This window comes from Pipistrellus kuhlii, unplaced genomic scaffold (assembly GCF_014108245.1).
Source record: "Pipistrellus kuhlii isolate mPipKuh1 unplaced genomic scaffold, mPipKuh1.p scaffold_m20_p_1, whole genome shotgun sequence".
In the NCBI taxonomy this organism is placed as follows: Eukaryota; Metazoa; Chordata; class Mammalia; order Chiroptera; family Vespertilionidae; genus Pipistrellus; species Pipistrellus kuhlii.
This window is the reverse complement of record NW_023425404.1, coordinates 174,899,566-174,925,063: the sequence shown is the minus strand read 5'-3', so window position 1 is coordinate 174,925,063 and position 25,498 is coordinate 174,899,566. Positions and strand designations below refer to the sequence as shown.

At 39.1% G+C, this 25,498-nt stretch overlaps 1 protein-coding gene across 7 annotated transcripts in view; it reads right to left on the bottom strand.

The window, feature by feature from the left end:
* Nucleotides 1-25,498, bottom strand: part of ATP8A1 (ATPase phospholipid transporting 8A1) — a 203,338-nt gene that overhangs the window by 146,417 nt on the left and 31,423 nt on the right. For 5 of the 7 annotated variants that reach the window (XM_036417401.2, XM_036417408.2, XM_045573001.1 and 2 more), the window contains exons 4-6: nucleotides 25,066-25,164; nucleotides 19,793-19,838; nucleotides 3,217-3,257 (exon numbers count right to left, since the gene is read on the bottom strand). In XM_036417401.2, coding sequence (XP_036273294.1) covers nucleotides 3,217-3,257; nucleotides 19,793-19,838; nucleotides 25,066-25,164 — 186 coding nt within the window. Of the gene's footprint in view, nucleotides 1-3,216; nucleotides 3,258-19,792; nucleotides 19,839-25,065; nucleotides 25,165-25,498 lie in introns of those variants that run through there. The other 2 variants (XM_036417431.2, XM_036417432.2) reach the window with 2 other exon arrangements.

Sequence of the window (25,498 nt, the reverse complement as noted above, 5' to 3'; positions counted from 1 at the left end):
CCTGATCACCCCTAACCACTCTGCCTGCCTGCTTGGTTGACCCTAATCTCTCTTTCTGCTGGCATGATCACCCCTAACTGCTCCCCACCGCTGGCCTGATTGCCCCTAACCACCTTTGCTTCAGTCCCTGCCACTGTGGCTTTGTCTGGAAGGACGTCCGAAAGATGTCCAGCCTAATTAGCATATTACCCATTTATAAGTATAGATGATTTTAAACTTTTATCATATTTGGTGTAAGTACTTTCCATATTTCACCTTATTTGTGGTAGTTTTTGCTGTATGTTAGTTTTAAATTTTGTATAATCAAATTCCATAGATCTTGAGATCTTGCTCTTCTCTAAATATTTATTAAAGTCTTTATTCTATTTCTATGTTTTTTCAAAAATAGTGTTTCAACATTTAACTCTTTTAGCCAGTTGGAATTTATTTTAGCCAAGGCTGTGATTTAGAGATAAACTATTATTTCTTGTAACATTTAATCTGTGATCCTAAATAACATTCCTTTTATCATTGATTTTTTTTTTTTTGTCTCCTTTATCAAATACTAAATGGACTTTATTTCAGGGTATTCTATTTTCTTCTATTTATTCTCAACTATAGTGCTTCTTTTCTGAACAAGCACTATAGGTGAGAAGGTTAAGAAACTGATCTATCAATGTGTATTTTTGCAACATATATACATGATTTTAATAAGTTTTGCTTCCCATTTTATAATTAATCCTTCCACATTCTTCTTCATCTTTCCAAAATATTTTTTTTTCTATTTTCTCAGTTGTTTACTTTTTTGAAATTAAGATGAGAAATTTAGTCAGCTCTTTAGGAAGAGAACACTTTCTCTGGGATTATATTACATGAATACTTGGAAACAGTTGCTATTTTTAGCTTTTCTAGGAATATGAAAATTTGTACATTTATGTGAATCTTAAATATCTAAAATTTTGATGTTTTCTTTACCAAGGTAATATATATTTTAAGTTTATGTGTAGTAAATATCTCACTAACATGCCATTGGGAATGAGAACTTATTTCCCCACTATATTTTCTTTTCTTTTCTTTTTTTTTTTTTTATAAGTAAGTGACTTTAAAAAATATATATATTATTGATTTTAGAGAGGAAGGGAGAGGGAAAGAGAGATAGAAATATCAATGATGAGAGAGGCTGCCTCCTGCATACTCCCTACCGGGGATTGAGCTCGCAACCCAGGCATGTGCCCTTGGCCAGAATTGAACCTGGGACCATTCAGGCTGCAGGCCAATGCTCTATCCATTGACTAAACCAGCCAGAGCTTCCTACTGTATTTTCAATCTTGTTATTATCAACAAAAGAATGCTGGTAGTATTTGAACACTTATCTTGAATTCATCGTTGAACCAACTTTTATTCATTCTAATTAATTAATTATCTAATTCTAATTACTAAGTAACCAGCTCATTTTGGCTGGATGACTTTTGGCAACACTCTTAAGTTCTATCCCTATTCTGTGTCTCAAAGTGGGATGTCAAGTATGGCACAGATCTCCAAGAGAACTGGAAATGCTATCATTTGGGGTAATTTGGGGCTGATAATTTATTTTTTTTCTATAAAAACTGAGAAAAGAGCTACAATAATCCAGGTAGATTAGCACAATCTTGGAATGGCTGCTTATTAGGAAAATAAGATATTTTGAGAGGTCAATGTTACGAGTGTAGTAGATGGTTATCCCCTACTTAACAACTATTTCTTTTCTGAACAAGCACTATAGGTGAGAAGGTTAAGAAACACATCTATCAATTTGTTAGGACATGCATTTATGTTAACTACACTATATGAAGGAAATATATAATAAAATTCAATCTATCATACTGGACAATATCCTATCTGTTTTCTCTCTAAAGTGTTAAGATTCACAAATGCCAGTCAAAAGCATAAAAGGCACTCTTTTGTAACATTATTTTGAACTTTTGGTGGCTTTTTTAAAATATATATTGCTTTTCTGAAAAAGAAGTGACTATTGCAGAAATAAGAAAAGCATAATCAAAATATTTTCCTCTTTGTTACTTTTTTAAATATATATATTTTTAATATATTTTATTGATTTTTTAGAGAGGAAGGGAAAGGGACAGAGAGCCAGAAAAGTCAATAAGAGAGAAACATCGACCAGCTGCCTCCTGCACACCCCTACTGGGGATGTGCCCGCAACCAAGGTACATGCCCCTGACAGGAATTGAACCTGGGACCTTCCAGTCCCTAGGCCGGTGCTCTATCCACTGAGTCAAACCGGTTTCAGCCACTTTGTTACTTTTATGTTCGACCAAAGCGAGTGGTAAGTTTCCAAATACCTAGCAAGGGAGATGTCAATACCTATGTTAGCCACAGATTTAAAATAACAAAAATGTATTGATTCAGAGGAAATCCTGTTGTGGGCAGGGATATGAGGTAACTGTGAACATCACAAGGTAGAATCAAGAGCACGGCCTTTAATCTACTGGGACACATGAAGTACCAATAAACTGGCTGTGGGCTACATCTCTGCTGCCCTGGCAAGCTCAGGGAACAAAGTCCCCTTGGGAGAGAGGCCTCAATTCCAAAGTCTCCTACCAAGTACAAAGGTCATTCATCTGTGGGTGACTAGAGGTTAAATGTTCTAGAACTGTGGTCGGCAAACTGCGGCTTGCAAGCCACATGCGTTTCTTTGGCCCCTTGAGTATGGCTCTTCCACAAAATACCACGGCCTGGGCGAGTCTATTTTGAAGAACTGGCGTTAGAAGAAGTTTAAGTTTAAAAAATTGGCTCTCAAAAGAAATTTCAATCGTTGTACTGTTGATATTTGGCTCTGTTGACTAATGAGTTTGCCGACCACTGTTCTAGAACTAAGTGAGAACTAACAACAATTGCTTACCTTTTAAAACTGAGGTCTGAATAGCATATGAACACGTGGATAACACTTGCTAAATTATGCCTTAACTCACTAATGACCATATTAGAGGTCTTGTGAGTAAATTAACCAAAAAAGAATTAAAAAGATCTAAATATTACTTTTCAAGAAAACAGTCTTTCTAGCATATGGCAAAATTATTAAAAAATATGACTAACTGAAGACTCCATGTATGCTTACAACATCAATATTAGACAGCTTTCACATTGGTGGAATTCTTGACCTTTGTTTTTATATTAGACATAAAAATTACATCCACTATTATGCATTTCTCCTGGAACACAGTAAGAATCAATGCATACCTTTTCCCAGTGTACAATTTCCCAAGCACCATTTCTCAACACTGAAAAGAAAGAAAAAAAAAAGTCACATTTCAAAGAACAGCTTTACTACTAATCAAAACCTATTTCTGATGAAATGCCCATTTTAAATAAATAGCTTCCAATAAATTAACCAGGAGCCATTTTGACAGGTTTAAAATTATGACAGCAATGAAATGTAAAATAATACAAAGAATTAGAAACAATCATAGTACATTTTAGACCCCACAATAAGCATCACCAATAGAGGGGAATATCACTGGTGTTGCTAAGGGCTTTCTCCAGCATCTAGAGCACATGTGTCAAACACAAGGCCCTCGGGCCAAATCCGTCCCACCAGGCCTTGCAATGTGGCCCGCACCGCACTGTCATCACTGCACTCCGCTGCGTTTCCATCACAGTGACAGTTTATGACTGTTCAGTAAACCATTCGGCCCGCGATTTAGGCTGGATTTTAGAGTTTGGCCCCTTCTCTGATTGAGTTCAACACCCCTAATCTAGAGGAATTACAGTGCCACAAAGATAATGTGGAAAAGTGCCTGACAAGCTTAAGGCTTGTCAGAAGCCATACAGCAGATATTTAATGGCCACCACCCTATTACGGTGTTCATGGTCTCCTACTGCTCTATACCAGCCTGGTTTCCTTCTTTAGGGTACCTGTCACCTGGCTCAAGTCTGTGAGATCTTTTGTTAATGGAGGTGTGACTCATAATGATATGTACAGATCTTCAGAGTTCTATTCAATGAACTTTGAAAATTAAACACCTGTGAATCCACTACTTGGGACAAGAAACAGAATTCCAGAAAGATTGCTTGTGCCCCTGTACAATCCACCTCTCCATCCCCAGAGGCAACTATAGTCATTGAAGATTATTAGTCTTTTATCTCATACACACTAAACTAAATCACACAATATGTATGCATTTTCACATTGAGCTTTCAATTAAGATATCTGAGATTCTGTTTAAAAGATGTTTCTTTCTCCCATTAAACTACCAGAGCACTATGGTGGATCAATTTCTGGACTCTGTATTTACTCCATTGGTCAATTTGCATATCTTCAAACCAACATACCATCTTGAGTACTGTAACTTTATGGTCTTTTCTCACTTTGTTCTTTTTTTTCAATATTGTTTTGGATATTTAAGTTCTCTGCATTTCCATATAAATTTTAAAACCAAATAGTCAATTCTTAAAAAGCACACAAAACCTCTCAGGATTTTGATTTGGGGTTCAAGTCTTTTAACTCATGGATGAGCTGTATCTTTGATTTTATTTCCGCCTTCATTAATTTCTCTTAAATATGTTTTTGTAGTTTTCAGTGTAGGGGTCTTTCATTAGATTTATTTCCTGATACTTGTTAAGTTTTTTTCTTATATTGTAAACAATATTTTTTATTCCATTTTTAAACTAGTCACTGGTAGTATATAAAAGTGCATTAAACTTTTATACATTGACCTTGTCATCCCAAAACTTTGTGAAATCCGTTTATTAGTTCTAGCGGGGTTTCTTTCTTATTGTTTTGTTGTTCTTTTTGTGGCAATACTTGCTAAGCAACTTATTTGTTTAACAATGCTGTATTATGTTTTTTGATAGTTTTATTATGCTCTTAATGACTGTTAACTGTTCATCTCCATTTTTAAAGTGTTTTTTGTTTGTTTGTTTGCTAATATGGGGAGGGAAACTTGGAAAATTGAGAATAATTTTTACTACTAAAAATGTTCTGTTGGTTTCATGACCTTAGCATTTCAAATACTGCCAAAATTTTTTTGATCTCCACTATCACCAATACCAGCACCCCTATTTTAAGCAACCATCATCTCCCAACTAGAGGTATGCATTAGTCACATCACTAGTTTCCCGCATTTATTCTTAATCTCTTTCCAATTTAGTTTCTCTTATGACTATATATAATGATTTTACATATAAATAATAATGATGTATTATGATGTATCCATGTATGTGTATCCTTATATCCTTACACACAAGCATACTTAAAAAAGATTACTCATCACTTGCTCAGAACTCTCTTCAGTCGACTCCTGTTCGCTCATATAATAAGCTCAAACATGAACAAGGCCTTAGATGAAGCAGGTCTCCATCACCACCTGCTAACACCCCCTCTGCTCTCTCCCAGACTCATGCTCTTTCCTGCTTAAAAATCCTTTGCACATATTTCAATGGCTGGAGCACTCTTTCTTTTCACCCTCACCCTGATAACGTCTACGTATTCTCCAGATTTCAGTTTTAACATCACTTTTTTGGAGAAAATTTTTGGACACCCACTTTTCCGCCATTATCCCAAGTATAAATGAACTCCCTGCACTTTTCCTTCCGAGCACTTACCAGTTTCACTACACATCTGGTAGAGAGAGGGTTAATATAAGGACTCTCTCCACCCTCAGACTGTAAGGTCTGTGACAAGGGGAACTTTCTCTATTCTGCTCTCTGCGGTATCCCCAGTGTTGTTACCGAGGTGCTCAGTAAATACTTGCTGGATGGCTGATGTTCTTATGTGCTCAGGACATATGAAGCCATCAAACTGTCACATGGGTTTACTAAAAACACAACCCTGCTCCCTGTTAAATCTAAGATTAAGTACAACATTTACAGGATGTTAAAAAAAACAAAAAAACAAAAACCCAGCTAAATAGGAGAATACTTTGGCAATCCCTCAGAAAGCTAAGCATGGGGTTAACATACACTCCAGAAATTTAATTCCTAAGTATTTATCCAAGAGAACTGAAAACATATGTTTGCACAAAAACTTGTATGGAAATGTTTACTGTAATGTTACTTATAAACCAAAAGGTGGAAACAACACAACTAATGAATAAATAAAGAAAATGTGGTATATCTGTTCAAGGGAATATTATTCAGCCATAAAAAGGGATAAAGTGCTGACACACACAACATGAATAAATTTTAAAGTTACAGGAAGTGAAAAAAACCAGACACAGAAAAGACACACCTTATACAATTCCATTTATAGAAAATGTCCAGAATGGACAGATCTATAGAGACAGTACATTAGTGGCCGTCAGGGACTCATGGACGGGGGAATGGGGATTGACTGCCTATCAGGGGTCCTCAAACTTTTTAAAGTGGGGGCCAGATCACGGTCCCTCAGAGAGCTGGAGGGCTGGACTATATGAACTACTAATTCCTACTGTAACACCTCGGCTGCGCTCACTGCCCAAAAAACCTGGCGGGCCGATCAGACTCCTCTGCGGGCCTCATGTGGCCCGCGGGCCGTAGTTTGAAGATGCCTGGATGTATAGGGTTTCTTTTTGTTGTGGCAAATATTCTGGAATCAGATAGTGGTAATGTGTGCATAAGCTTGTGAGTACACTACAACAATAGTATACTTGAAAACAATAAATCTTATGATAGGTGATTACAATAAAAAGCATCTACATAAAATGATATCAATAGACTATTTAAACATTTGCTTAAAATAGACTTGTCAGTGTTATAAGCTACTGAAATAATTCCAATGTGAACATTTGGAAATGGTTACGTAACCATCAGATGCACTAACATGAGTGTCCTCTGATGTCAGCTCAGGGCCAGCCCTTCCAGCTCTGTAGTCTAAACTGGCCCTTCCTGAAGTACTGCCAGTTTGCAGGTCACATCCCAAAATATCCCTGAACCACTCTACTGGGTTCCATTTACAGGACAGGAGTGTCATCACAGGCTTTCCCAACGCAGCAGACCACGCTCCACTAAGAAGGGGGAGAACCAGGGGCACTTCCATGGGACCATGAAAAACAATCCTCTAAACCTGCTTCACTTCCCCACATTCCAGTGGCTGCTCATTTTCCCTCAATCTTCCATCATTTCTTTCTGCACATTTGAGCCTCTACCTCCTTCCCCTAACCACATTTCTGGAGTTCCCTCTCTATTAACTTGTCCTAAGATTATCTCCTAGGTGCTCTCTGCCTCCAGCCCAACAGTACATTCTCCCACTCGCCTCTTTACCACTCTCCACCCAAACGTTCCCTGTCAACTCATCATCAAAGAGTTCACTGGAAGGTACGGCTTACTGAAAAACTTTGTCTAAAAAAATTTGAAATACATATTCAGTCAGCAACATTTTCTACCCAAACTACAAAAATCAGTGCTATGTTTGTAACAAGCAGAACGGAGGTATGTAAAGAAGACATTCTCCTCATCTCATGCCACTTTCTCAAGGTAAGGAAGACAAATGGATGCATCCTCACCCACCTTTCTCTAGACCAAGCACGTCAAACTTGTGGCCCACGGGCCCCATGCCTTGTTTATTTGGCCCATGTTAGCCTTGGGGTTTGACATGTTTGCTTTAGACAAACATATGCACTTTTTCTTCCTTTCCTTTGAAAATTTTATTTCTCTGAAACTTGGTTTTCCACTTTTCATATATGCTTTCAGGACAGAGCAGAGATGCTTAAAAAAATTTTTTTTTAAATAATGATTACACGGTGCACATATTTGAGTTAATGGAGTCACTAGAATGCACTCTAGTATGAATTCACACAAAGCTTAATCAAAGTAGAGGATAAAGTACAGCAGGAAAAGGAAAGCCCAGGCAAGTATCAGGGGTCTGAGAAATCCCTAGGCACAGTTCCCTGGGGTCCTTCTTATTAAGCCACCGCATGGATTTTGAACCTCCTCTATATGTCCAATAAATATTAATTTGGGGAAGCCTGGGAATAAGTTTCCCTGGGGTATTTCATAGCCCTCTGTCAATTAGCCAAGCTAGACTTTGCAATATATTAAACTGGGTAAGCCAGCAATCTACAATAGATACATCCTTAAATTAAGTACAAAATTTGGTCTGGGGTACCTCCAAGGGGAGTTTCAAACCCTATAGAGCACCTTATAAATCACCAACTAGCCTAGTCCATCTTGTCCTTATCTTGGCCAACGTTCAGCACAAAGCTGTTCCAGTCCAGCTGTTCCAGTCCACTCAGCTAATAGCATGTGTCCAACTATCCACATCTGGATGGAAATTCCAACTTCCATTGTTATTGTTGTTTTTTCCCACCTCAAACAACACTGAAACATATTGACGTGACTCTCTTCTATGGGAGAGGATCCTTAAACATTGCTGGCTCTGTGGTAGGCAGTTAGACAGATGTGAGTAGAGCGATGTCAATGGGCGAGGTACAAAAGAAGGTCACCAGGGTAGAAAGCTCTGGATGCCTAGCAACCGTCAACGATAGGGTGGGATCACAGACCCAGGGTGACCTTTTCCTCCCCTAGCATATCCCTGGTCATTCCCCGACCTTTCCTTCCTAGAGATAACGAGGCACTCAGTGGTATTTCAGCGCCAGGCCCAGAAAGGTAACAAAACCAGACAGGTGATGTGTTGGCTGACCTCAGGACCAGCTGCACTGAATAATGACCCCACCCTGGCACCCATGAGTCAATCAGTGGAGACCCAACCCTGAAAGGGCATACCTGGAAAGCTGATGAATATTCAGTTAAGATCATCCCCTGGGACCTCCACTAAAATATCCCCCCTTAAAGCCCAGAGGAAGGAGGTCCCATCTTGCACACTGGCCTTTTTCCCCCTTCTTTCCTCCCTTCCCCCCACGTGTGTCACCTTTACTTTCCTCACTCCCAAAGTCCAAGCGTCCTTCAAGTTACGCTGTCTCTGTAACTTGTTTCCTGAGCCATTTCTTCTACCACTCATTTCTTCCACCTCGGTGATTTTCTAAATAAATGTTCTCTTATAGTCTGAGTCTTGGCTCTGACTTCTTTCTTAGCCAGAACTCAACTGAGGTTGCTGTCTGTCTCTGCCAGTCTAACACCTGGTGCCATTCTCACCGCCGCCAACACTGCTGAATTAGACTTCTACCCAAGCAGAGTACCACTGCTGTGAAGGCAAGGAAGATACTTGCTACTCAATATCTGGTGCAGGGACCTGTGGCCTCCATATTCCCTGGATACATATCCCCAGGCTTCCTAGACCTGAGGGCATACTTCTTCCCATCCCACCATCCATTTCCCTTGTTCTTGAAATACAAGCCCCAACACAGAAATAGAGAGAGAAGTGCACCGCTTGTTCAAACGTTAGGCTGATGCCATCTTAGGACGTAGAAATCATACAGATCTGGTGAAGTTAAAAACCAGCTCATAACATATAACAGCTTTTTGTTATACAAATCCAGGCCTGAGTGCTGGCCAAGGACAAAAGTCAATCACACAATTCACGGCTGCATTTACAGCGGAACTAGTGCCTAACCATCCAATTTCAAGAACAATGAAAATAAACAGTGTCCTGTGTATTATGCTGATGAACGGAAATAGCAGCCTGGTTATTTTTAATCCCTGACCTCCTCTGGCCCAGATCAACCTGGGTAAGAGGAAGTGTTACAGGACAGAGAGAAGGTAGGAACCTTCCAGGGCAGGAGAAATAGGGAAACTGAGACAGAGAATGAAACAAGGCCAAGCGGTTTGGAGAGTTTGCAGCTGGCATGTAAATAACAAGCCATTATCTTCCCCAACCAAGGACACAGGAGACCACGTGGTTAATGGCTCTCCAAAGGCAGCAGAGAGGAGGGAGAAAGGGGAAGGAAGTGTGCTGCCCTATCTCCTCCCACAGAAAAGCCAGTGGGCTTGGCTGGTGCTCCTCAGAATTCTGGGGATGCCACAGCAGAGTGAAAGCAGAGTGAAAATTAATCTGTACCAAGACATCTGGCAGAATAATTTTATTATTTTATTTTTAAAATTTTTATATTTTAAATATATTTTATTGATTTTTTTTACAGAGAGGAAGAGTGAGGGATAGAGTTAGAAACACCGATGAGAGAGAATCATCAATCAGCTGCCTCTTGCACACCCCCTACTGGGGATATGCCTGCAACCAAGGTACATGCCCTTGACCGGAAATGAACCCGGGACCTTTCAGTCTGCAGACCGATGCTCTATCCACTGAGCCAAACCGGTTTCGGCTGGCAGAAGACTTTTAAAATCACAGACAGAAATGTATAAAGTAAGGCAGAGAAACCCCCCATCCCGCTCGCTTTTTGGATTTGCCAAGAGAGCCCATCAGCGCAATATGCCAGATGATAGATTTGCTTGCCTTGCTTCTTTAATCAATGTGCATGTTTTACTTTCTTAATAAATAACTTTCTTAATAAATTGGCTTTACTGTTTGGGGTGGGAGGGAGAAGTAGAATAGTGGGGACTAGCTATTAGTTATAAGAAATATTGATCATGCTCTGTTAATTGAGATTGTTTTGTTCTGATTAAAGAAGGTACATCTGGTCAGGCTGGGAACTGTACCCTCTGAGACTTGGGAGTTAACCTCGAAATGTGGTCCATTCTCCTTATCTGAGAACTACCTATCATCATGGAAACGTTAACATCCTTGTTGCTTGGGATAGGTAACCACCCAGAGCGCCCACACTTTGCAACCTCCAGCCCAAAATTGCCTGTAATTTTGTCCTTCTACCCAATTTAAGCAGATGGCTTAAGTAGGGGAGAGGTGGCGGTGGTGGAGCAGATTTTTGTGGATGACCTGCTGCTCTCCCATGTTGCCAACAATATTGGAAAACAAAATGCTCTTTACAATTCAACATTGTCTCTGCTTAGTTGCTCAGGTAGTGACAGGAGCCCAACCCATTCACTGTCTGGTTTCATTACCACAATACGGTCACCTGGCACCACTCATTTGAATTCATTCATACAAGCATGACAAGAATTGAAGTGGGGACAGCCCTCTCCCTCTGACCTTGGGAGCTGTCCAATAACACCTGTCTGGTGTCTGCAAGAGGTGCATGCAACAGAAGCAAGTAATGAGGCAAGGGTCCCTTGCTGAGCTTTTAGCTTTCTGGGGCCCAAAATATACTGACTATGCCTCCAGAGTGTAAGAGTTCAAGAAGGTGAGCCCTGGAGGAGATGATTAGTGACACCTGTTGAAGGAGAGCGAGAGCAAGCTGAGCAAGAACTATCAGAATGGCCTGTCTTAGGGTATTTTAACGGCATGTTATTCTAAATGCAAACCTCCCCCATCCTCCCGCAGCCCCAGCCAAATGCACCTGGTATAGTTTCCACACATCTAATTAGTCTGGCAATATGCAAAGGAGAACTCAGACTCTAAACAAATACCTCAAATATAACCTGTTTTTACTTTAGCAGGAATACTATTAACAGCTTTGTCATCATGGGTCTCTTTTGCAATGAAAACATTCTGTTTGAGTTGCTTGGGAATTCCCCAATCAAAGGCCCTGCAGAAACTGGCTGTCTCTCAGGACTCAGTCAAACCTGCAAAAGTGGAGGTGCTCACTTAGAGTCTAACACCGGCTTTGGGGAAATCAAAACCATCTACCACCGGGGCCATTACTGAAGGTCACTGGGATGCTGCTCCTGGCCAATCAAGCCATTTCTTGAAGTGAGTTACAAGAGGAAGCTATCTGAAAGGACAATGGCATTACCAGTGTCACAGAGGACAGAGAAAACACAGGAAAGGTAGTGTGGCTGAGTCCTATCTGGGGATAAGTCCCGAAGGGAACTTGAGTGCATCAAGAAGAGTGCAGCTCAAACTACAGTTCTATGTAAAGAAGGTAAAACCAGCATGTCCATATGAAAGTATCATTCACCACATAGAACCTTACTTGCAAAGACCATTTTAAGGCAAAGACCTCACTGAGGCACAACTGACATTGCACTCAAGTTGAAGCATCCTTCTTATATAAAAACTGTTGTTTGAAATTTTAACCCTGCTATTATTTAGTTTCTGTAAATTCTTGCTTGCTAAGTCTACTTCCACTTCAGAGAGGCCATTCAACCTTCCTCAGACAAGGTTATCAGTGCTGGCGCCAGGTTAGGCCTCTGGTTGAGGTCTCAAGGTCTAGCACATAAGGGCTCTTTAAGAACTTGCAAAAGGGGCTGGAAACACCCCATATTTGGGAGACAAAGAAGGTAAAAACATATCAATAGGGAAAATTCCTGCATGTTGGAGCCCAGAATTTGAGAGACATTTTCCTCTGGACACACGCATAATAAGTATAACTCCATCTCTCTAAGTATTGCTTTTTTCTTCTTCGGTTTTCTGTAACAAAGTCTCTTGCATAAAACTTGCCGGTAAAGGACAAAGTGAACATAGACCTGAGTGGAGTCAACAGACACAAAGGACAAAGGAAACATTCCATAGTCCCTTCTCATCCACATTCTGCACGTTGGTATGCAGTTAGCAGGCACTACTTCGCTTATAAACCTTTTACCAGTGGTCCCCTCACCATGCAAGGCCTACACAAACTCTAGGTGTGAGTCCCAGCAAGTAGATCGAGAAGTGGTGAGCTGATGTGATCAGAGTACAGGGTGAGCAATCCCCTTTTCTTAAGATGTTCTCTCTCAATCTGCTCACAGCACCATCAATCAATCACCCTTTCCTTTATTTCACTGAGAAATTTCTTGAAAGAAGAATCTCCTTCCTCAGCCTTTCCAGTCATCCATTCCCCCATTCCTCACACCAGGCTTCAGTTTTCATAGCAGCACTTTTCTCTCCAGTTAAGAATTGGAACTTGCCCAAACTGGTTTGGCTCAGTGGATAAGAGCGTCGGCCTGTGGACTGGGGAGTCCTGGGTTCAATTCTGGTCAAAGGCATGTACCTTGGTTTTGGGCACACCTCCAGTGAGGGTGTGTGCAAGAGGCAGCTGGTTGATGTTTCTCTCTCATCAACATTTCTAACTCTCTATCCCTCTCAATTCCTCTCTGTGTAAAATCAATATAATATCATATATTAAAAAAAAGAAAGAAAAAAAGAACTGGAACTCTAGCAATGAAATGTCAGTTCTGAAATGCTGAATTTACTGAGAGTTGTGGTCCTGATCCTTTTTCAGTTCAGCAGCATTTGGCCACACCCAACTGGATCTACCACTATGCACTTTCCTTTGGCTTCTCGTCATCACTGTCCTAGTCCCCCCTCCGTAATTATATAGCTCACACATTCTTCTTTCAAAAGTACCAGTGGGAACCTATCCATATCTCCAGTAGTTCTCTCCAAATTCTCCACCTGGTTTTCAAAAGCCTTCCCATCCCCGTCCACAACTCCTTGACATATATCCAAAGCTTTGGCCAAAACTGAATATTTGCTCTTCCCCGAATATTGCTCATGTCTTCCAAAGTCCTTCTGGATCACCCACTGCTACCACCCGATAGCTTTGCTTACTGAAATTCCATTGTCCTTCAAGAACCTCACAAATGATTTTTCTGAACCCCCACTTCTCTCATCCAGCCCTTCTTCGTTTCACTATCTTGCATTCAATATGAGTGAGCATCTTGTCTTCCCTACCAGATTACAGTATCCCATAGGGCAAAAACCAAGACTGGTTTTTTGTCTGCATTTTCTGCACTGGGTCTTACACAAGGTAGTTGTTCAGTAAGTACTTAATGAAGTGAAATAACGAATGTCCTAACTTTGAATCACACATGTTTTCCTTCTCTATGTTTTCCTTCAACTATGTCTTTAAATTTCCTCAGTGGGTTTTGCTCCTCTATGTGCAACTTTTGTTTATAGGACAAATGAAAAACAATCTGGAGTTATTTCCCCCACAAACGGATACCTCCTTTCTGTCCATAGCTATTGTGGAAAATATCTAACCAGTTCAACTGAAATAATCCTAAGATCTCTGTAATAATTCAAAAATATTAATCTTAGAGGTGTCTGAAATTATTTAGGCCGTATATGTGCTCAGTTTTTAAGCCCAATTTTTAACATCATGGAAACAAATACCTTTTGAGCTATCACAATTAAGTTGATGTACATATGGCAGAGTGTTTGTTGAGGACCACTGGATAAACAGATGTGGAGATACCTCGAGGGAGCCAAAAAGGCAGGGCATTCACTTTTTCCAGAAGCCAGGAAAGTGCTGCTATTTTAAGGCCCTTCGATTAATACCCTGGCTCCTTTGCACAACACTGGACTGAACAGGAACCAGGCAGAGTCAGCCCTGTTAGCAGGTCATTTCAGACTTACAACCTAAAACATCTTCAACCCACATCAATCCAGCACCTTTCTCACTAAGGACATTACAGGTGAATTGGTTTCCAGTGGGAGATAAGCAACTATGTGATCTTTGGGAAAGGAGCCTTATTAGTGGCCATCAGCCACCAATTCCGCTTGTGAAAAGGCTGGAAAGAGGTGGAAATGAGACCCGTTATTTGTTTCTATGTTCCTAGTTGAAAAGAATTTCATGTTGTCTTTTCCCCAATTAAAATGGAACAGAGAGAAGTTGCTTTATTAAATACTTATTCTATTCTAATGCCTAATGTCAAGCTATAACAAGGTGTTAATCTAATTGTAGGAAGGATGGCCCTCATCTAACCTCAGCATCTGAGCAGGTGATCTATGTGCTGTCAGTTGTCACAGCCGTAGCTCTCACGCATTCTCACCTGTAGATTGCATGCACACTATCCTTCAGGGAGTATACCCAAACCTAGCATTTTATAGAAGCAAATCTATTCCATTAGGAGGCATTTTTTCTCTCTCTTTATTAAGGTATTACATATGTGTCCTTATCTCCCCATTATCCCACTCCCCACTCTCCCACTCATGCCCTCACCACCCCTGGTGTCTATGTCCATTGGTTGGACTTATATGCATGCATACAAGTCCTTTGGTTGACCTCTTCCCTTTACATCAACCCTCCCCTATCTTCCCTCTAAGGTTTGACGATCTGATTGATGCTTCTCTGGATCTGTTTTTGTTCATTAGTTTATGTTGTTCATTATATTGCACAAATGAGTGAGATCATGTGATATTTTTATCTTTCTCTGACAGGCTTATTTTACTTAGCATAATATTCTCTAGTTCCATCCATGCTGTTGCAAATGGTAAGAATTTTTTTTTTTTTTTTTTTTTTTTTACCACAGCATAATATACTATGTAGATGTACCAATTTTTTAATCCACTCATCTGCTGATGGGCACTTAGATTGTTTACAAATCTTAGCTATGGTAAATTGTGCTGCTATGAACATATGGGGTGCATATATTGTTTCTGATTGGTGTTTCTAGTTTGTTGGGATATATTCCTAGAAGTGGGATCACTGGGTCAAATGGGAGTTCCATTTTTAGTTTTTTGAGGAAACTCCACACTGTTCTCCTCAGTGACTGTACCAGTCTGCATTCCCACCAACAGTGCACTTTTTCTCTGCATTCTCGCCAGCACTTGTCATTTGTTGATGATAGCCATTCTGACAGGTTTAAGATGGTACTACATTGTCATTTTGAGTTGCATTCCTCGGATGATTAGTGACTTTGAGCAGGTTTTCATATGTCTCTTGGCCTTCCTTCTGTCTTCTTTTGAAAAGTGTCTATTTAGGTCCATTACCTATTTTTGATTTGGTTATCTTCTTTTTGTTAAGTTGTATGAGTTCCTTGTAAATGGTGGGTATACCCTTATCGGATATAACATTGACAAATATGTTTTCCCATGCAGTGGGCTTCCTTGTTGTTTTGTGGATAATTTCTTTTGCTGTACAGAAGCTTTTTATTTTGATGTAGTCCCATTTGTTTATTTTCTCTTTAGTTTCCATTGCCTTAGGAGCTATATCGATGACGATATTGCTTCAGCATATGTCTGAGATTTGCTGCCTGGGAGTTACTCTAATATTTTTACTAGTATGGTTTCCTATCTTATGTTTAATTTCTTTATTCATTTTGAGTTTAATTTGTGTATAGTGTAAGTTGGTGGTCTAGTTTCTTTTTTTTTTTTTTCTTTTTTTTTTTCATGAATCTGCCCAATTTTCCCAACACCATTTACTGAAAAGGCCGTCTTGATTCCATTGAATGTTCTTGCCTCCTTTGTCAAATATTAATTGAGCACAGTGATTTGGGTCAATTTCCAGGTTTTCTGTTCTGTTTCTTTAGTCTATATGTCTGTTCCTATGCCAGTATAACAGGCAGTTTTGAGAACAGTGGCTTTGTAATAGAGCTTGATATCTGGTATTGAGATCCCTCCTACATTGTGCTTCTTTCTCAGGTCTGCTTCAGCTATTTAGGGTCTGCATTTGACAAAATCCAACACCCTTTCTTGATAAAAACCCTCAGCAAAATGGGAACATAGGGATCATACCTCAACATAATAAAAGTCATATATGATAAACCAACAGCCAACATCATACTCAATGGGCAAAAATTAAAGCCATTTCCCCTAAGAACAGGAATGAGACAAGGATGCCAACTTTCACCACTCCTGTTCGATATAGTACTGGAAGTGCTAGCCATAGCAATTAGACAAGAAGAAATAAAAGGCATTCAAATTGGAAAAGAAGACGTAAAACTGTCATTATTCACAGATGACATGATACCGTATAATGGTTTTGGCAGGGTTTTCTATATACAGTGTATATAGAAAACCCTGCCAAAACCAGTTTGGCTTAGTGGATAGAGCATCTGCCTGTGGACTGAAAGGTCCCAGGTTTGATTCTGGTCAAGGGCATGTACCTTGGTTGCAGGCACATCCCCAGTAGGATGATTCTCTCTCATCGATGTTTCCAACTCTCTATCCCTCTCTCTTCCTCTCTGTAAGAAATCAATAAAATATATTTAAAGAACCCTAAGGTCTCCATAAAAAAATGATTAGACTTAATAAATGAATTCAGAAATGTAGCAGAATACAAAATTAATGCCAAGAAATATATGGCATTTTTATACACCAATAGGAAACTTATAGAAAGAGAGATTTAAAAAACAATCCCATTTACCATTGCACCAAAAAAGTAAGATACCTAGGAATAAATTTAACTAAGGAGGTAAAAGACCTGTACTCAGAAAACTATTGGACACTGAAAAAAGAGATAGAGGAAGACATAAACTGATATGGAAGAACTTACCATGTTCATAGATTGATGGAATCAACATCATTAAAATGTCCATTCTACCCAACGTAATCTATAGATTCAATGCACTTCCCATTAAAGTGCCAATGGCATATTTCACAGACCTAGAACGAACTCTCCAAAAATTCACCAGGAGGCATTTTTAATTCTCCCAAATATATTTCTTCTCCTGTACTTGAACCCCATCCTTTCCCAGGCTTCCTTATTGTCACTGCATGTGAAACTGTCATTCCACCAGAAATACTGGCATGCTAGCCAGAGCAGCATTTCATAAAAAAAAAAAAACCAAAAAACCTCAGAAGCACATTTTTACAATTTAGAAAGAGAATGAGCTCAACGACAATAAATTCATATGGGGATTGGCTTCAATTTACATGCCACATTAATCATTAGAAATTTATTATTTATAAATTCCTGCAGAGCAAAATTTGGCAGAACAACCCAATTTAGGGAAAACCATGAGAGACTGCCTCCAGTGTGTGTCAGGTACACAGAAGAGGGTCTGTCAGATGCCATGAGTCCAAATATCAAGGGAAGAAGTCCGAGAAAATGAAGGTAGGTTTAGATGCAAGGAGACCCAGGGCATTCTGAATATGGCAGAGCTCTGGTCTCTGGATAACAGAACTGATGAGTGGACACAGTAAGGTGTTCACGGGAGGCGAAGCAGTGTGAAATGACGATGTAATGACTTTGACAGAGAGGGTGAGGAGGTGACTAGAACTTCTGCCACGTTAGTATTTTATCAGTGCCTGAGAAACGGTGTTATGGAAAAACATCATGCTCACACCTCAGATAGTGAATTTTCAAGAAGGCTCCTTTCATGCCTAGTTTCTTCCTTCTCAAGCATCTGTAGGGAGAATGGTTCATTCACTGGTTCATTTGCTACACAAACACATATACCACCTGCTCAGGACATGCCCCTTCGTGGCAAACACGAAGACCAGTAGGAAGGTAGACTTGCCTTTTGCAGTGCTGCCACCCGGTACAGCTACAGCAGCACACAAGCAAAGGACAGGCGCAAAAAAAGGTGGTCACAAGTCATTAGGAGGAGTGGACCACACAACTCATATTTCCCAAACTTTTGAGCATCTGTGCCTTCTGCCCTCCCTAACAGCTATGTCCTCAGAGAACAATGTAAAATTTTGAATTTGCTAGCTCCATGAACCATATGCCTAACCAACTCTATAACCCCAGGAGAAGACATGGCTTCTTTTCAAAAGCATTGATAATAGGCTAAAACATAAAGTTTATAAAGTTCTGAGTAGAGTACAAAATATGCTCCCTGACTGAGTGCACTGACTGGTGAAAATGAAGCATCAGACATGTACAAAGCTACAGAGTTAAATGATCAGAAATGTTGAAATCAAATTATGAGTTTATATTTCTGAAGTTGTTAGGGAAGGAAAGAAAAAAGTCACTCTAGTGCCTCCATGCAAAATAAGGAGAGAAAATATTAATTTCTCTAAGAACAGAGAAGGATTACTATTGGAATCTGAAGGAAAGGTATTTTCTTACACATTGCATGGGCTTGGTAAACATTTAGGAAATTGAAATTTTAAGCTCAATACTTCCAATATTTGTCAAAAATTAATTATCTGTCAAAAATACTCCCTTCCCACTCCTACACCCACTACTGCCTCAATTCGGCAAAGCAAATCAATTTCATTCTGGTCTAATGACAACAGATGGCTTTCGTATTAAGCAATCTGAGTTATGTGATAGCAAACAGTATCATCGACAAGCATTTCTCTTATGTCCTATCAACTTCAAAATATAAACGATAACTAGTACTTAAATTAGACAAAGCAGGGAGAAAAGAAGGAAAGATCGCTGAGAAAACAATTTCAAGTATCAAGTATCCCATAGTATCTTATATATGGGATTACCAAGTATTCTACCAAAATGGTGTTTATAGCGGTTAAGCCCAAATATTTTATTATTGACATGTTTTATATACTTATGTTAGAAGCCTTACCTATTTCTTTTTTTCTAAATCCTAACCCAAGGATATTTTTTCAATTGATTTTAGAGAGATGAAGAGAGAGAGAGAGAGGGAGAGAGACATCGAGGGAGGGAGGAAAAAAGAAAGGGAGAGAGAGAAACAATGATTAGTTGCCCTCTGCCCTGCTGGGACCACCGCCCCAGCTGCCTCCACAGCTGCTGCGCACCTTGTCCCACTCCACATGTGCTGCCAGTGCTTTCCCTCCATCAGGCACAGCTGCAGCCACCTTGCTTTATCTTCAGTCTTCACTCCTCCCTCCTCCCTGTATGCAAATTAACCACACTCTTTGTTGAGTTAATTTGCATATTGTCTCTGATTGATTGAGGGGCATGGCTTATGTAGTGGAGTGACAGTTAATTTGCATATTACTCTATTATTAGATTAGATAGTATCTGCTAGAATTATATCAATAAGTCACAAAATATATTTTGCAGCATATAATACTGTTAAAACCATTGCAGATTTTATGAACTGTACTTACCAGCATATTGTTATGAAGTAATTAAATATATTAAAGATGTTATCTTTCAAAAGTATTACCACTAAAGTCATCTATTGCGATTTAAATGTCATGCTAATAAATGCTACACAGCAAGAATTTACCTTGGAACAAAATGTAAGAGATATACAATGTTTTCAATTGAGTTACATTTAACTGAAGTGATTATTTATATTAGTATGAGTGTATTTGATAGATACAAGAAATAAATTGTAAAATTCCTACCTTGTGTCTGTTTCTTGTTCACAGCATTATCAGCTTTATGTCGTTTCTAAAATTTAAAAGCAAAAATAAAAACTGTGAAAAAGTGAGAAAGACAAGTAAAACAAAATAGCACCTACAAGAGATTTCTTTAAAAAAAAAAAAAAGTATTTTATTGATTTTTTACAGAGAGGAAGGGAGAGAGATAGAGAGCTAGAAATGTCGATGAGAGAGAAACATCGACCAGCTGCCTCTTGCACACCTCCTACTGGGGATATGCCCGCAACCAAGGCACATGCCCTTGACTGGAATCGAACCTGGGACCTTTCAGTCCGCAGGCCAACGCTCGACCACTGAGCCAAACTGGTTTCGGCTGCAAGAGATTTCTTTAACTTATTTTCATACCCATATCAATGTCATAAATATGCTGTGAGTATGATGATGGGAGGCTAGGTAATCAGGGATTTTAAAACTGAAAGCAATCCACAGTCCTTTTCCAGGTGTATGGGTCCTTGGAAGGTCTGACATCAGCATGCCGGTAAAATTCAAATTTTAATGTACTAGAACAGTGGTTGGCAAACTCATTAGTCAACAGAGTCAAATATCAGCAGTACAACAATTAAAATTTCCTTTGAGAGCTAAAATTTTTAAACTTAAATTTCTTCCAACACCACTTCTTCAAAATAGACTCGCCCAGGTATTTTGTGAAAGAGCCACACTCAAGGGGCCAAAGAGCTGCATGTAGCTCGTGAGCTGCAGTTTGCCGACCACGGTACTAGAAGAGTTTGCGCTGAAAGGCTGACTTAATCATTTGTTTCAATAACTCACAAAAGATTGCCCAAGAGAATTATCTATAATAACTATCATTTTATAATGGCACTGAAATATTTTCAACTTATAAAATCCATTATCTAATTAAGCTGATAGATCCTCTATAATTTAATGATGTGCCTGTCAGTGACTAGAAACAAGGTGCATCTACCACTTGCACAAAGCTTCTTCCATCTACTGCTCCCCAAGAGCCACTCTCCCCGATAATCAGAAGCCAGTGAATGCATGATCCTGTTCTCCTTCCTCCCAAAAGCACTAAGACAAAATAAATAAACAGGCCAGCTAGTCTATGTCTAGGTGGGTGAGTTTGAAGAGTTACAGAAGCCAAGGCCTTTACAGCAGTTAGGAAAAGAAACGGCAGGCTGGAGGAAGGTGAGGATTTGAATGACCAATGGAAACAAGAGGTTTTCCATAGCTTCTGTCTAAATGTATACCATTGTGAGTAACACATCAGCTTCTGCTGATGTTGGAAAAAGGTGTTGAGTGTAAATGACTCTGTGTTCAAAGGTTCCAGCATATATAACCCCTGTTCAGATTTAGCTGCATATACCTGACTATGAGATAGGGTGGAACATATGCAAAACAAATGAGTTCCTAAGCTTTCCATTGAGAAGAAAGATGGTTTTTAGGGGCATAGGGCACATTAGGAAAAACACTTTCCAAGAGAAAAATCTGGAGACATAGCAACACTCAGGAGGAATGGCATAATAGTTGGCAGTGAGAACTTGCTTCATCCCAATAACCAGCCAGTGAACTGCTCAAAATGCAAGTGGTGCATTCAGAATGCTTCTGTGGAAGGCTTATTGAAAATAATCCTTGCACATCCATATGGCAGGGACAATCCTTTCTCAGAATAAAACTATCATAAGTAAAAGTGTAATAATGTACACTTTTAATAGGCAAGTTATTGCTTCCAAAAGCAAGCACACTATTTGCCAAAAAATATTCTTAACTGAATTTTTTAAAGTTCTGTTAAATTTGTAGCTTTTGTAGAGTATATTATTCAGTAGAGCATGCTTGCTCATTTTTGTTTGTTAATAAAGATTTTAAGAAAATGAACAGTAACCCAAAATAAATTTTAGACTGAAATAATGATCCAAGGTAAAAGCAGATACTCAGAGCAGGTGCAAATACTTCCAAAACAATGCGGACCTCTAATATATAATAGTTAGACTTTCAACTGAAGGAGACAAATAAATGCGAATTAACAAAACATTCCACTTCTACAGGAAATTTAATCTTAGTGAAACCTGAGGAATTCTTGAACATTACTTTCCATACACAGAATTTCTGTACAGAGCATCCTTTTCTTCAACCTTTCCACCACAGAATAAATTAGACTACTTGTCAGGACATAATTGTGCTGAATATACATAAGGACCCACCCAGACAGGCAGATTCTAATCTGATGACTACAAAAAGAAAGCATCTTTGTACCTTAAGAGATCATTATTCTAAAAGTAATAGTTTAGAAAAATTTATATAGTTATTCTCTGAATTCAAATACAGTCACTGTCCTGTAATCAGAATTCACTAATGCCAGCAAGACTTAGTGAATTACTTAATATTTTCAATATTTGGTTGACAGCACACCAATAAACTGGACTGTGTAAATAGCTCCATGAGCTTCAGGATACTTAAGGATGCAATATTGGTTAATCCTACTTCGGGGAATTTTTCCAACCCAGACATTTCTTGTTGCATCATCGTCCAGGTCTTCTACCTGCACCTCGGCCCCCTTTGTCTCCTTGCTTGTAATTCAGCGATGGAATTTCTAAAGGCTCAATCCTTTACCCTCTCTCCTTCTCACTCTACACTCTCTTAGTTCATTCATACCTGCAATTTCAACGATAACCAACTTGTAAATATATACCAGCCAAAACTCTCATCTGAGTTCCAGACAGTTATATCCAGTTGCCTCCTTGATATATCCCTCCAGCAGTCTTGTTAAATCATTCTTACAGTCCATTTTTTACTTCATTCTTTAATACTTATTAGAAAGCTACTTCAAATGATACTATTATTACCCCATGATCTACCCCATGAGTAAAATGCAAATTGACTGTACCTTCATGACCCTCACAAGCCAATCAGGAGTGAGTATGCAAATTAACCCAACAAAGATGGCAGGTTAATTTGTACAATCAGGCACAGAGCAGCGTTCCGCACTGCCCCAGCTGCTCCGGGCCTTTGGGCAGCATAGGAAGGCGGAAAGGTGGCTCCAGGACAGAGGGAAAAGGCGGCTCCGGCTGGAGGGAATGTGATGCCAGCAGCCAAGAGAAGGCCCATTCTTGTGCAAAATCTTCATGCATCGGGCCTCTAGTACTAATATAACAACCTTCAGAAACTGCCCAATTAGCTGTGTTCTAATAAGCATTTTGTTAAAACAAACAAACAAACAAAAAACTTCTTGGATACCATTCTATTTACCATGTATTTTCTTTTTTAATTTTTTAAAATTAAATTATTATCTGTGTACATTACCATTGCCCCCCCATACATGCCCTCCCTCCCCAGAGTTTTGTGTCTATTTGTTGTACTTATATGCATATTTACCATGTATTTTCATAAAGAGGGGTACTAAAAATGTGGGTAGAGAGCTTACAGCTTTGCTAAGGAAGAGAAAAGGTAAGGGTAGAAGCAGCAGTTTAGAGAAATGATTATACGGCAGGAGCCTTATTTGAATTCTCACAGCCCCACATAAACAGCTGAAAGACCTTGGGCAAGTTACCTCACTGCTCTGTGCCTCCTCACCCTCATCTGTGAAATACGGACAATACCATTCATCCTTGAAAGGGTTAATATAAGATTTAATAACTATAAAGGACATAAAGCACGAACGTGGATCCCAGAAGTTCAGTTATTCATATTATCATTGGTGACTCGTCACAACAATAAAAAAGAGCAATGGATGGGATAGAAATTCCATCAATTTCTTAGACAAGATACTTGGCCTCTCCAAGCCTCAGTTTCCTTACCTTTAAAACGGGGTTAATATCCAACTTTCAAAAGTTAGTGAAGGAATTAAATGAGAAAACCTTTTGCTAATACAATAGCATAATGCTAGTAAGTAACAGATGCTCAATGAAACCTAGATTAAACAAACAAAGAAAAGGGAGTACCAAAGGCAAAGAAAGAGACAAAACTGTAATAAAGATGAATCCGTATAAAGTGCCAAATCCAACCTTCATTTGAAAGGTGGTAAGTCCGTGTGGAACAATACGCGTGAGAAGAGGGCCCCTGCACTTTTCAGCTAGTGGTCCCCATCAAGTATGTCATTTGCAATCAAGAGGAGTCTGGTGTTTTACACACACAACCTCTGTTTGCACTCTTACACACTTGGATGTTTTTGACACTGATGATCTAAACCAGGGGTGGGGAATACCCGGCCTGTGGGCTGTATAAGGCCCACAAAATCATTTGGTCTGGCCCCGCCGAGGCATTCAGAGTGAATTACACGTTTGACCATATATAGCAGGCTAATTTTTAAGCTGATAATTTTGCATGGCCTGTGAATGATGTTATAAATATCCAAATGGCCCTTGGAAGAAAAAAAGATTCCCCATCCCTGGTAAACAGTCGGCTGACCCATGTCTAATGGGCTAGTGGTGCCATGGCTCATGTGTTCTCAGTGAGATCCCAATCGGATCCCCTGCAGCTATAATACTAATGAATGCTTGTGTAACTTTACATTGGAGCTTTCTAAAGAACGTCTTGGCCTTTCCTCTCCTTACCATCTGACTTGCCGAAGGCTTGACAGAAGGTGGTTTGGGACAGGCATCTTATTTAAAGGGCATAGAAAAAAAAGGTTGACTTCCTCAACTAACGGTGGTAAACAAACAGATAAAACAGAAGAAAAAGAAAAGCCTGAATTTATCTTAGAGAATGTATTTTATAAAGGGGAAACCGACTTCCCCCTTTTCTCTGCTGCTACGGAAAAATAAAAATAGCACATTCGCTGTTACTTTCTTTTACTACAACAAGATAGAGGAACAGGAAACTCAGAACTACTAAAATAAGAAAGGAATCGTAGGTATTTAATGAGGTGAAAACTAGGGTACATAAACTTAAAAAAAACCACCAAGAATCCCTTCACTACTTACTTTTAGATAGTTTGGAGGGTCTGTTTAACTTGAAACAATGTTCAAATTGAAAATTGAGCATAATTCATAATAATGGTCAAATATATTTTTTTCTAAGTCAACTATTTCATTCAAATTAATTTCTTTCATTAATAAACCACAAACATAAGGAAACACTGTAGCAAACATTTTGAAATGTTAACCATATAAAAATCAACAAAAATTAACTGTAGAAGTGGGAGGATATTCTACACACTTATAAGTGGGATGGGCATTTTAAGCAGCTTGTGTCAAGAATGAAATAACTGAAAGAAGAAATAATATTTTAAAATAGTTATGTAAAAATAAAGAGTCATTTACTTATGAAAAAAATTAAGTACTTACAATATCTTCTATGATTTCTTTGATAGCTGCCACAGCTAAAATAAATAAAAGAGGAACCAGTGTGGTATAGCGACCTGTTGGTGATACATCAGGTATTTGCTATTTGAAGGAAAAGAGAGAGAAAGAAATCCAGTGAGAACTAGCAAGTCGATAATACATTTAAAAACGGTAACATCTTAGTGCATCTTATCATATGCTTCCTTGATTTTACTATCTTAGCAGACTGACGCTGGATAAGGTGATTTGCTCAAGTCTAAGAAGCAGCTGTTAATTCGCTTTCTGGTAAGCAGCTGTGTGTAGGACTAACACCTACAAAGGGGGCTTGGTTTCATACATTACAGTATATCCATATACTATTAATAAAATATCATGTGACCATTAAAATATAATATTTTAGCTACACAGTGAATCTCATGGGAAAATACTGGTAATG